Source organism: Prenolepis imparis, unplaced genomic scaffold, assembly GCF_030444845.1.
Source record: "Prenolepis imparis isolate NDT839.2.m4 unplaced genomic scaffold, iyPreImpa1.0 SCAF_10, whole genome shotgun sequence".
In the NCBI taxonomy this organism is placed as follows: Eukaryota; Metazoa; Arthropoda; class Insecta; order Hymenoptera; family Formicidae; genus Prenolepis; species Prenolepis imparis.
Genome location: NW_028141168.1, coordinates 7,977,697 through 7,991,928, shown reverse-complemented (window position 1 = coordinate 7,991,928; position 14,232 = coordinate 7,977,697). Strand labels below are relative to the sequence as shown.

At 33.6% G+C, this 14,232-nt stretch overlaps 1 protein-coding gene across 3 annotated transcripts in view; it reads left to right on the top strand.

Moving 5' to 3' along the window:
• Appl (amyloid-beta-like protein) overlaps positions 1 to 14,232 on the top strand; it is a 45,278-nt gene that overhangs the window by 15,540 nt on the left and 15,506 nt on the right. For all 3 annotated transcript variants that reach the window (XM_083048292.1, XM_083048291.1, XM_083048290.1), the window contains exons 2-4: positions 10,640 to 10,693; positions 11,448 to 11,579; positions 13,970 to 14,096. In XM_083048292.1, the coding sequence (XP_082904418.1) occupies positions 10,640 to 10,693; positions 11,448 to 11,579; positions 13,970 to 14,096 (313 nt within the window). The remainder of the gene's footprint in view (positions 1 to 10,639; positions 10,694 to 11,447; positions 11,580 to 13,969; positions 14,097 to 14,232) is intronic.

Sequence of the window (14,232 nt, the reverse complement as noted above, 5' to 3'; positions counted from 1 at the left end):
TATGTAGTTATTTAAAGGATATTCTTTTGGTTAAATGTAGAGAACAAAGAGTTTTTTTATGTACGTTTAAATTTACGATGAATAATTCAAGTGGATTATCTCTTTTGTGTGTTTCGGTCTTTTATACTCTTTAGACTAGTTAATGAGAATACAATTTTATTCATTACTATTCGATCAAATTCACTTTGTCACGTTTTCGTTAGTCAAATTATCAACATTTTTATTCATATTCCATTTTTGTTTTTTTTTTTTAATAATTTTGATTTTAATAAATAAGTTTTAACTTAAAAATTTTATTTCGGAATAAATATTCCGCGAATAAAATAATAACAAATAAATACATTATTTATTTTTGCCGCTAAAGCTTATGAATTCGCAAAAGGCTCTTCATAATTCGATAGCCTATATATTTCAATAGCACGAAAATGATGGAAGTGAACAACAAACATCTCGTCCGCAGATTTCGACGTGGGATAACGCTTGTGTGTTTTCCGCCAATTCTACGGCACTCAGTATTACAATAAATGGAACGTAATATTCTGTCTGAGTGTGTCCCGTGTTTCGAAGTAATGAATAAAAAATGAAACGAATCGATCTCTCATGCACGTTCTGCGCGCGTGCACGAGACTCGCGCGCATATTTCCTCGGGAACGACAAACAAAATCTTGTTGCAAAATATTGTTGGCGAAATCAAGGTTGGAATGGCTTGCCGGCGATTATTGAGGTATTAAAAATAGGGCGTTGTACGCGGAGGTAAAGGTTCCGAGGCTCCGAGTGGAGGATGATTCGCTCGCAATTCCGCACGGTCGGCCGGGGTTGCGAGACGAGAGGGTTGGTTGATTTAATAACGTGGCTCGCTCGAGCGAAGCACCCGTCGAGCGGGTGCCGATAAACCACGTGCGCAGGCCTCTGTGTCTTTCTATGTGCAAGGGTGTGCCTCGTACACGACGTCCGCAGTGAGCACATCGTATAAATCAGTGGTTCCCAATTTGTTCGAAAATCGATGAACAAAGAACATATTTTAAAGATTCTGAAAATAAATATATATATATATTTTTGAGACTCCAATACAGAATTGTATATTTTGTCAGGCAAATAAATTATTATAAGAAATATTATATATTTTAATATATATTTTTTATTAATTATTATATTAATATATTTAAATAATATAAAGAAATATTTTAATGGTCAAAGTAGATTATATCGTAAATATTGGAAAGTTTTGCTTTATTAAAAATGTGTATGTATTATTGAAAGCCAATTTCTTAATCGTGTACATTATCTTGGAAATTTTTAAAAAATTTTATTTAATAGTGAATCGGATTTTTCGATAATCGATGGTCTTGAAATGTCACGAAGTTTGGGAACCTTCGATTGAGATGACGATCATGAATGATCGTGAACGCATCACGCCCACGTTTTGCACCGTGCTTTGACCTCATGCTTGTCACGAGCGGTGAGAAAGTGAATATTAAAATCGCGCGCGCATCAGAGAAAATCGCCACTAGCTTGTCAAGCATCTGTGAGATGAGTTTTAATTTTAGAAAATTAATTTCACCCGGCGCGGCACACACAAACTCGGGACGGGAGTTGAATTAAGTTAGGCTACTCCGGAGCTACGTTACTCCTCGAGATGATACGCGCTCGCCGCCGCTGGGATTATTTAAAATAGGATAATATTGAAATATACGCAGAGGGAGAACTCTCTTCACGCGTGAACCTGACAGTTTCGTAAATTTTAACGACATGTTTAAATGGTTGGTAGATTTAATTATGGAGATTCGTGTACTATATACAATTATAAGCCGCTCTCAGTGTAATTATAGAAATTATTCGAGGGAAGAATATTTTAATACATACATATATAATACAAGAAACTAATTAATCACAAATTATGAGTTAAACGGGGAATTTAATAATTTTCGGTTTCACTGATTCGAAAAATTATAGGTTACTTTTAATTTGAATTTTTGGATCTTAGAATCTCGGAATATATGGACACTCACAAATCACAAAGGAGTTTCGAAATATCTTAGAAAGCCTTGAAGTTTCAAATCCTTGAATTTTTCGATCCTGAATTTTTCTCAAGTTTTTGAAGTTTAAATCTCCCAACTTCCAGTTTTTCGAATCTGCAAGCAAATAGACCTTAAAGCTTCCAAACTCTAAGATTTTTATATCTCGGAATCGTTCAATCCTTAGATCGCGATCGTGTATGCATATATATAAATTCTGAGCTAAATATAAAAATAATCCGTAACATGGTGATAGAATAACAACTTTAATTAAAATGTGCTCGATTTTATGTAGCTGTAATTAATCTCGATATTTGCACATGGTTCTCAATCGAGTGCTATTGTTTCTCGTGTTTGTTTAACCTAATGCCGAATTCGTGTGGAACAAAGTCGACCAAATCGATGAATTCTATTCTATTTACCTGTCACGAAGAATATTTATTTTTATTCCAGTGCTATGAAATTATATCTCTTCGTTAACACAGCGATATCTCATTTTCATCTGCGTTTGAATATTATAGCATATTTTGAAAACAATGATAATGAAAATACGTATGAAAATAAAGCAGCTAAATCTAGCACGTCGTTAAATTGCACAATTTGGATTAAAACCTTTGTGAAATGTTTTGTAATAATATTTTAAATATATATTTTAAAAAATGATTTAAAATATATTGAAAAGTTGAAATGTAAGAAAAAATAAAAAAATATATAATGATATTAAAATCATTTTGTTTTTCGAAAGAAGCTTTACTTTAAATGGAAGCTTTTACCGCTGATTAATTTTCGGGCAGAATGGTAATTAATAAACATTATTTATATATAGAAAGTAGGATAAGGGAAAGTAGGAAAATGTTGTAACAAACATTATAAGACAAGCTCTATTTTAGTAGGCCCTTAAGGCAAGTCATGTTGACGTTTATAGCTTCTCCTTTAAAACAAATTTCAGCTTTCTTGACTGAAAGTACATCTGCGTAGAAACTAATAAAAATTAAGAGCTTCTGACTTTTAGAACTGTCCAATCATTTCAATGTAGGAAGAATGCGCTCTTGTGCGCTTTTATTTACGTAAGAATTGTAATGAAGGTTGTACAAAATGCTCTGTACAAAAATAACGAATGTACAATAACAGCGAGTACAATTGAACGTCAACTAGATCATGCGAAAAGTGAAGAGATTAAGAGCGCGTGGCCGCTAATTAATGCGCTCGGCAAGCGCGCGCGGCGCTTAATAAAATAATAAGCCGCTGAATAGTGCAGCAGTTAATTAGGTGTTCACGCGGCGTGAAAGTTGAATGTGAAATGTTTCGCGCGTGTCCGAAAATTTAGAGTCTCATACCGCCCGGGCGTTTATTGGCCTTTTAGCGCCCGTTTACTTGTATAAGGGAGAAACAAATCGATTAATGTAGCGAATATTAGGCATTATAATAGGCTTTGACTGATGCATCACACATAAATTCTTTTAGTTATGAATATTATAAATATCTGCAAAATAATTCTCTCTCCTTCGTTTATATGATAATTGAACGCAGTTATGCAATATGAAACCAACCACCAATTTTTTTATTTCGAGATTTTTATTTTTTATTGCAATTTGTGCCTGATACATTCAGATACAATTTGCAATAAAAATCTAGAAATAAATAAAATTGATGGGTGGTTCCATATTGCATAATTGCGTCCAATTAATATATTATGAGAGAAATTTCTCCTCTCGAAGCCGCAGAATTTCTTTGCCTTATTTTGAAAAATGATGTGGATATTTATAAAACTGGAATATTTAATTTTCAGTTAAAAAAAATGTGTATTATTTAATTATTTAATTATTTAATTATTCATATTTAGCTTATGTTGTAAAATTTTATTATATAACGTGTTTTTATATACCTTGTATTTTATATTACATTTTTTATAAGTCATTTTATTATATCTCAGTAAGCTCGATTCATAACGAATGTTATATAAAAAGATTTCGCTTCGATAATAATCTTCTCACACACAGAGAAAAATGCATAAGGAACCACGTTCTCATCTCGTCTCTCCTCTTATGTCGGTAATTGCGCGACTTTACGCACAACTCTATACACTCGCGATATTTTCCTCGTTCCTTTGGCGCGTAAGGCTTCCTCCTCCTCGTTGAAAAGTGGCTTTCCGACTTTTTGCACACCGGAGGAAAAATTCGATGTCGGAGATTGGGTGGGGCTTTGTGGAGCGACTGGCCGCCACCGTCTCGTTAATAACCGGGAGATAACAAGGAGATTCTGTTTATTCAGCGGAGTCCCTTTTAACTCAGGTGCACGCTTGCTTCTGCAAGAGGTGAATGTCCTGCGATGAAATCAAACGCTGTTGTTTATGCATCGAGCTTTCTTTTGAGCTGGCGAACGATCGAGTTATAAATTCAAATAAATTCCTTTCCGTTTCACTTGCATCTCTTTTTTAATTTAAATTTTGTATAGATCTTTTTACATACAGAATGCTCCTGCATCTCTCATATTTTCATTCATATATAAATTCTTGAGACAAATTGATTTCTTTTCGAATATGTCTAGAGGTACCAATGTTTTAGAAGTTTTATTATTAAATATCACAATTATATCTCCAATCAAAATTCTATTAAAAGAAGATTTATCTGATTTGTGAAAAATAAGCTTCTGAATAAATTGGCGGGCAATTTATTAGCGTATTTAAAGTTTGATACATTCTTTCTTAAATATTCATATAAGCTCGAGGACTATTCTCGACACTTTTCCTAAATACCTCACAATTGTCTCGCAATTTTCGATAAGAAACTTCTCTCGTCAAGAATATTGGATATATATATTAATTATCGAAGTATCGCGTATATAGTTTTCACGTCTTATTATTGTTTCACTGTATTTCGGAACTAAGTTATGCGAAAGTTTCGGGTGTATACGCAGCTTAACGCGCGCTTCCCCTCGTGGGAATAGTTAGCCCATATTACAGTTAGTGCAACGTCGCCAACCCCCTAAATGTGCGGCTCTGAGGTGGTGTTGAGCAAGCCACGACGCCGACCGCACACATCCCAGGAGATTCTGTCGCTGATATCGCCAAGTAATTTCCGCTAACGAGGAAACCATTTCGAACGGAAAGTCACTTTTTCGAGAGAAAGAGAGAGAGAGAGAGAGAGAGAGAGCACGAATATTGATATTTCAGGCAAAAGGATATCATTTTAATTGAATCTTTCATGTCACATGTTGTGTAGACAGATATGTAATGAGTACAGTGACATGTTTTACTTTTTGCAATCATGATTTTTTTTTTTTAAGGAAAATGCTCCAATTTAAATTATTAAAATTCTTGAAAAAATATATATGCTGAAAAACTGACTGCTAAAATACAAAAGTAATATATAACTTTATTATCTGTTGAGTGTGTCCCAGAAATTTTAAAAGTCTTTGGAAAAGAAACAAAATTTCAGTAATTATATCGAGAGCATAGGGGCTAACTTTATATAGACTTATTTCGGTTAATCACAGGAGATAGTAGATACTTTGAGAAAAAGCGAAAATATAGTCAAACGATTGTTAAATCTTAAAAATTACTGGAAAAGTACTATTTAGATTTTAATAAGTATAAGACGCGATATTAGAATTTTAATTTTATTTTTCAAAATTGAGATTTGAATAAAACTGCGTCCAGACGAGAGGACGACTTCGCGTAAAATAATATAAAGGTCACTTTATCGAGCAGTTCATATCACAGGTATTCAAGGTTACGAGAGCTTTTTCGTGCTACTCTCCCTCTTCGTCTCTCTTCGTTCCCGTAAAAGCGAATGTAAACCGCAGGATGCGCGTATCACCGGCAACCAATTCGGGAATATACCATCATGTTCGGCTAATCGATAAGCCGGCCACTGCAATCTGAGTGATGATCATCCCGAACTCTGAAAGTGCTATTGCAACGTGTCGATCTACTGCGAAACACAAAGCCACCGCTAACAGCTCACGGTTAAAATCACATACTCATCCTCCGGTGTTAAGGATATCATGATAGCCTCTTCTGACCTCTCTTACGTCAAGGTGGATACAATGATTTATGTATGATTAGTTGTCTAATTTTTTTTCGAAAGTATAGAAGCAGCGAGTGAGAATTATGATAGAGAATTGTCTAGTCAGTAAATTATATCTTTGTATTTATGTATAAAAAATATCTTATCAGAATATTTTCAAGAATATAGGTTCTTACAAAATATTATACATATAGAGAGATGAAGATTATATTATTGAGAGAGAAGAGAGAGTAATATATTATTTTTTACATCGGTGTTTGTAAAAATATAATGTTACTATATATTTAAATATTATTTTTTGAACAATATTTAAATTTGTGTGTGTGTACATATATATATGAACAGTATATTTCATTGTTACTCGTATGCAACCAATTTTCAAACTTATGCTTTTAAAATAATCAAATTCCCGAGAAACGTCCCGCCTTAGAGATGTAAATACAGGTAAATTTACATTTAGATACAATCACCGGAATCTGTATCGGCTGTATTAGCTATGTAAAGTGGGATACCACGAATTTTCTAAGACTCCTAAGAAATTCCTATACGTTCGATGATATATGTACAACGATGAGGCAAAAAAATGAGATGCAATTATTCATGGAATTTTATCTAGGGCATGGCTTGAAATTCGAGTCTTCGGTCGTTATCTTCAAACTCGGGGGGAAGTTTACCCTGTCACAAGGGCCGGGGGGGAGAGTAAACCTGTATACCGGGGGTTACCGAATCCACTTCCGTACATAATGGCGCGCCATGTCGCGGATCTGTCCCTGACACAGCGACGTCGATCGATGAAATGCAAAGCACCCCGACGGCGTCGCGACGCCCCTCGCGTTCGCCCTCATCTCTCGCCGGATGACCGGCCGGCCGGCGTCGCAATTTGCGAACGTAAACGAAATTATCGGGCGAACGAGGGGCAAAATGCCGCTCGTGTTCGCCCTCGCTCGCCCGATCGTGGACGAGTAATAATTGAGTTAGCGCACATTTTCAGTACCGTATCGCTCTATAATAAATGATCGTAATGATAGTAACAGGCCCGCGTACATAGCTAATACCGCAGTCAATAATGCGACGGCTAGTCGTGACGCAGTTGTGAATGTGTATATAGTTTGCCCTCCGCGTGTTTTCAGAGACACGTAATACAAAGCCTTGTACACATTCAGCGCCGAATATATCTAATTATATAATAATAACAATAATGAGTCCATCCAATTATCAATCCAACGTGTTATAAATGATCTTTACGTCACACAATACGATCTATAATTAGACAACTATATTTATATACCGCTAAATATATATAGCATATTAATAATCTTTAGCTTTATATAGAGATTGTCAGGGTGTAGTAAAAAAAGAAAAGATAGTTTTTTTTTTACACATTTGAGATTTCTTCTCTTAAAATCCCAGAATTCTCAAATATACATTCTTTTTTCGTACCGTAATCGCAAAGATATGACTCATGCAACTGGGTCGATGTGTACAGACGGGAAGTGAAAAGTCATGTAAGAATTAATAATTTTTCTTCAAGGAGCAATATAATAATACACACAGAAAATTTTCTCTTAGAATTTACTCTGAAAATCATGGTAATCGTGGAATAATATGATATGGAAAGAATTTCTCTGATTAATATTTATCACAATAAAAAATAATAATATCTATCACAATAAAATATAAAATATGTTTGATTAATTTTATTATAAGTTTCGGAAAATATTAATCAAACATTTTATATTTTATTGTGATAGATATTATTATTTTTTAATAGATATTATCATTATTTCTAAATTCTAAGAGATTAATATTTATCACAATAAAAAATAATAATATCTATCACAATAAAATATAAAATGTTTGATTAATTTTATTATAAGTTTCGGAAAATATTAATCAAACATTTTATTGTGATAGATATTATTATTTTTTAATAGATATTATCATTATTTCTAAATTCTAAGAGAAAATTCTCTCTGCATAATGGATATCTTTTTCTATTTCCCCTCTTGCCTTTATCTATAAATAACGAAATATTTCTAAAATATTTCTCTTTCTCAATATATATTATTCCTAGAAAATTAATTCTTTTTAAATTTTCAAATTTAAAAATATCAATATCTATATTGTTTTGTCGCGCCAATCGTAAATTGATGCAAAACGATGATGGCGCGATTTTTATTCAGGCGGATTTCAGCCGATATTTTTCATCGAGACACGTCAATCCCGAGCCCCGAAGAGCGTACTTGAAGCGTGATCTCGCTTATGGTTGCAGCGATGCATATACGATATTTACTAGATGCAGCTCTGCAACCGCATGAAACGTCGTCGCACGATCAAAACAAGCGCGTCGATGGTAGCAGGTGTACGACATACGTATTTCTTCGTGTCTCTTTGCGAAATTCGATATCTGCTCGAGATATTCGATACAACTGGGTGGAGACGCGACCTTGTCGATGGAACAGTTTAGACCATGTATAGGTGACTTCGCTAAGATGATCAAATATTGTTCAGGGTTGACGCGAATCTGAAAAATCCGGGAAAACAAGGAAAATTAAAAAGGATATTTCACGGATAAAAAATTATTTCCTTAAATATCAAATTTACTAATCTCTATTCAATAATAATTAATGAACTATTAAATTTTTTTATTATATTTTATTAAATTCCTTTACGAAAGCTTATCAAGTCTTCTTTCTTAGAGAAATCTACATATTCAAATTTAATAAAATACAATTTTTTTTATATACAATATAAGTAATTCAATATTTGTCTCTTTGTTTATAAATGGTTATTATTTTTTACTAGTCGAATGGAAATGACAGATATTAAAATAGATAATTTATTCTGAGATGTGTATCATGCAAAAATAAATTACGTATAATTTCTCGTGTTTTTCTCATATCGTAATTTGGTATAATTACAATAACTATCGAAGCGTCGAATTACTTACTGCAATCTTTATGCATTGTGTCACAAAATTATCCCTCCTGACGCACTCTGATATGATCTTATAATAATCGTTTCGCTCAGGCGTTTGTTGAAAATAATCACGATACCCGATATAATGAAATTAATGTGTTCTCCATGGCAATTAACGAGCACATAACTGTCCACAACTACCACCATACCTTCTTGATGCGTTAATGTATCAATCGAGGATCGTCCGTAATTATCGGACATTATCGAGTGATATAATTAGTCTGTTGAGTATTATAGAACGACGTAATTATGCTACTCTTTCTGATATGACTTCCTGTTTGCGTGAAATATTTATTGTAATTATTGATGTTTACATATCTCGCCTCATCGTTAAAACGAACGTGATTCATGATTTTTCAATCATCATTCGTTACTACAAAATAGCTTTTAAACGTTCTCAATTTCTGTTGATTTTAATATAATCGGTTTCTTTATTATAATATTTATTAATAGAGTCTAGATTTTCTCAAATATATAATATTGTTTATTTTTTTAAAGATATAAATAGTTTTTTAATCGGAAATAATAACGAGTGATAACTCAGATATCAAGAATAAAATTATTAAAATGTCTCGTGGATTATATTAAAATTATTATAATTAAAATTGAGAGAATTTTTGCAAGTACTTTGTACATCTCGTACATTTATTTTTATACAAGTATAATTAGAAATAGAGAAATATAATTTTAAATACAGACGAAATGTGTCATGTCTTTATAGATATAATAAATTTCATATTAAAGACGACTTTTACTGCTTGACATAACAAAATAACATACCTCATTACGGAAATTTTACTGTGAGAACGTTGACATTTAAATGATTGGACGAGATTACAGGCTATTGTCAAGCGAGTGAAATGAAGTGGGTTTATGTCGCCGTCTTTAACACGTTTTAACCGAGTCAGCATTTGTTCCCGTTACGTTTTCCTCTTCGAAATAACGAATTGGTCTGCAAAATCGAATTAGTCTTGCAGAAACCATGCATTTATTGTCAGTGCAATTTAAACCTCCATTGAATGAATGCGAGGTAAAATGAAAAATAAAAATTTGTAACATTCTTCAAGTTAATTGTGGAGGATATTTTTATATTTGACTTATTATTAATAATTTATTAATTGATGAAGACAAATCTTTCCCCTCTTTTTTTTCTTGGAAAAATAAATGCAAAACCTTATAGAATATGCATTTTTATATGACATCTTCTTCTAAATAAATATTTACCGTACCATAATCGATAAATTGACTTTGTTACTAATTACAAGTAAATTTACGTTTAATAGGAAAAGAAAATAGATGTTTACATTATCGAGAAAAAAAGTATATAATTTATGCATTTTAGTTACGCCGTAGAAATAATTTAATCGTCTCTTTGCATATTTTTAGCCGCTTATTCGCCAAATATATTTTTTTTCCTTTAAACAAGCCAAGCATTTTTTCGAATCAGGTAATTCCTTAAAGCGAGTAAACTATTTGCTTTTTTCTGTATGTCAAAGATTTGAATTCACGCGAGTGAATCAACACGTTTATCGGACTGGAAAGTGTTTTAACCGCCCGTTTCCTCCTCCCGTCTCTATGCAGCTGCTCTCAAATATTTTCTCTCACTTTGTGTTGCAGGCGGTGTCAGAGAGGCTCGAATTGGCACCAGCTGGCGGAAGATCAGAGCCGCAGGTGAGTATCGTGAGAGAGTTCGCTCCAACCTTATTCCCTACTTCAAAAAAGAACACCGCAAAATTATATCTTCTCGCGAAAATTTATCGTTGCTCTTCGTCCGTAATTTCCGTCCAAGTTTATTATGTCTTCTATTTTTGCTCAAACAATGAAACAAAATAATTTCTACGTTTAATTAGATTATTAGATTTGAGATTTTAATTTTTTTATGTATAGTGTTTATTAAATGTGGAAATAAAAAATTACACAGATTTGTATAACATAATAAGATGATAAGAATAAATATTTTTTCTATAGGCTATTTTTTTTATACTTTAAATTTTGTTCTGTTATAAAAATGCAAGTATCTATATATTTTTCAAAAAATATTTTATATTTAAATGAAATACATAAAAAATAGAAATACATTTAAATAAAATAAATTTTTAAATATTTTCTATAGAAGAATATTTATAAATGGTTATAAACAAAATAATTACAAATAAACAATTTATAGATGTACGCATGCATGTCATTATCTTGAACAGATAACTTGCAATAATTGTAAAAATAAAAAAAATATTAAAAAGTCTTATTGACTCTTTTGTAATATTTATATTTGCGAAAAGAAAACAAAGATTGATTCTTCGATAATTAAGATGAGCAATTTCTTGAGAAGCGAAACACTTTGATAAAGTTGTTGACTGAGCCAAATGTGTTTTCCGCTTTGAGGCTAACGCATACCTTCAATGACCGTATCTTTTCCTCAACTAAGGTCGCTACCTTGTGCGAACCTGGCGAGGTGTATCTTGCTCAACATATGGGAGAGCAGGGTCGATGGGTCTCCTCGACCGACAAGAAGAGCTGCATGACGGATAAGCTCGAGATCCTGGAGTACTGTAAGAAGGTAAGAAAAAAAGGGTCTATAAGATCACGCAACCATTAAATTCTTTCACACGTATAATGTCCGAGATCGACGTTAAGTACGTATAGTCGATTAAGAGCTATATATAGACATTAAAAATAGATCTCTGACATTTTTCTACTATCATCGAACTTTTTATTCCTCTCTTTTGCATCATTTCTCTATCCTACAAAGTGTACGAACGCGTATAAATATTTTGCTCGTATGAGATCACTTAAAAGCTCTCTCTCTCTCTCTCTTTCTTAAAAACAACATCTCGAACATTTATTATTGATTTATCGTTATTATATATGCGCGAAAAATACTTGGTTCTTTAATTTATCTTTAAGGCTCCTGGGTGTTCACCGCGGCCATATTGGATTGTGACGTCAGAGGCGTGAAAGCACACGCTGAAAATTCTTAGATGCCATTTTTTAATGAAAAGATATTTCGATTAAACAGCACTTCAGATGACTTTAGCACACTCTTAAAAACCCCCGAAAACTATCCTTTTCCCTTTATAATCAATCAACATCTGTAAAATGATCGAGATGTCAGACTTTGACATGCGAAATGACTGCGCATGTGCAAAGACCAGACGGACTGGGCTTCATAATATTACATTTTATAGCTGTTGATTGATTATAAAGGGGAAAGGATAGTTTTCGGAGTTTTTTAAGAGTGTGCTAAAGCCATCTGAAGTGCTGTTTCATCGAAATATTTTTTTATTTCGAAATGGCATCTAAGAAATTTTAGCGTGTGTTTTCTCGCCTCTGACGTCACGATTTCGACACGATCGGAAAGGAGCCAGGAGCCTTAAATCTATGAGATTTTGAAAAGATTGCGGACACAGTTTGAAATAAATAGGTAACACGTTAAAGATTGCAAAAATAGATAAAATGAAAATGAGAATATCGCGCACGCAATTTCCATTTTACATCTTTCACAAGTGGAGCACAGTGAAAGGCAAGACTAACTTATGGATTACCGGATAATAACGTTCTCCGTCTCGTTTATACGACACGTTCACGCAATCTACTATATACATAAGAGAGAGAGATAAACGTGCAACTTGCACATGCGTACGTGCTCGTATTTGCTTATGCACGAGCACGAAGAAAAGTGGTGACTGTCGTTCCGGATTGATCGATAAAAATCCTTCGTCTCGCTCTCGTCGTGAAAAGAGACATATGAATTATTTGAGACAGCATTTGAATTATAGAAACGAAGTCAAGAGACTCCGAAATTGTTCGCGACTCCTTGTTTGATCGAGATTCGTGTCTAGAGAGAGAGAGAGAGGGGGGGGGGGAAATCGAGCCGCTGCGAGCGATTGATTAATTAAGACTTGCGGCGTGTTATTTAACGTCGAGCCCCGCAGGCATGATTAAGAAGTCGTTTATAATCTTCCGGTGCCGTGTAAATCGAATTTTCATCCCTTCGTTGGCCTTAGTCACGACAAAACACCGGAATTACGTGGTTCGTTACCTTTTCTGCCGCTCCTACCGTGAAAATAACGTTAATCTTCGCCGATGACTTTATCGTGCGAGACAGGTCGACAATTGTTGCATCGTGAATTATTTATTTTTCACACGCTTTGTCTAAATTTCTTCTCACCGATGCATAAGAAAACTCGCCAAACATTTTATATATTTAATACTCGCGTAACATTTCTCCATATTTTTTTTTTACTGAAGTTCTATGTGAATAGTATATCTTTCTTATACACAGAGAGGATTTTCTCTTAAAATTTATCCTGAAAATCATGGTAATCGTGGGATAATATGGTATGGAAAGAATGTTATGAGAATTTCTTTGATTAATATCTATCACAATAAAATATAAAACATGTTTGATTAATTTTATTAAACTGCACAGTAAAATTAATCAAACATGTTTTATATTTTATTGTGATAGATATTAATCAGAGAAATTCTCATAAAATTCTTTCCATATCATAAATGTCCCACGATTACCATGATTTTCAGGGTAAATTCTAAGAGAAAATTCTCTCAGTGTACATTTTACTCTTATAAATTTCCTTCTAAATTTAACAGACTTTAATTTTTAAACTCCACATCTCTTCGACTCACATCATCATCATCATATGCTGAATACTATTAATATTATCGATCCGCTGTGAAAACTAACGTCATAGGCCGAGTCTATTAGATTTAATTCGCACATTAAGCGAATATCAGGTCGCAAAACAGCTCGTGCGATAAGAAATGCGCGTTTTTGCGGCCTTTTAAACGGAGATCGGTAGATAGTAAGTTGCCGCTCGTTTGCAGTAATAACAGGTTTGCCGTGTGTACATGTATACGCTCGATAATTACCTTTATAGACGCGCGATTACAGGCTGGTCGAACTCTACACTTGCTAATGATACTTTCCAGGCTTACCCGAAGAGAGATATCACCAACATCGTCGAATCGGCGCATTATGTCAGAGTCGGCGGATGGTGCAAGCCCGGAAGGAACAAGTGCAAACTCTCGCGATGGGTCAAACCTTACAGATGTCTGGGTGAGTAATAATGATGATATTTTTACGCCAAGTGTAGCTCCGTACTTTGTATCCCGCAATTTTTCGCAAACTTCCTTGCGTCGGTGTCAGCCCGAGAGATCAAAGATTAAAACTTGTATAATTTTAACGGATTGAA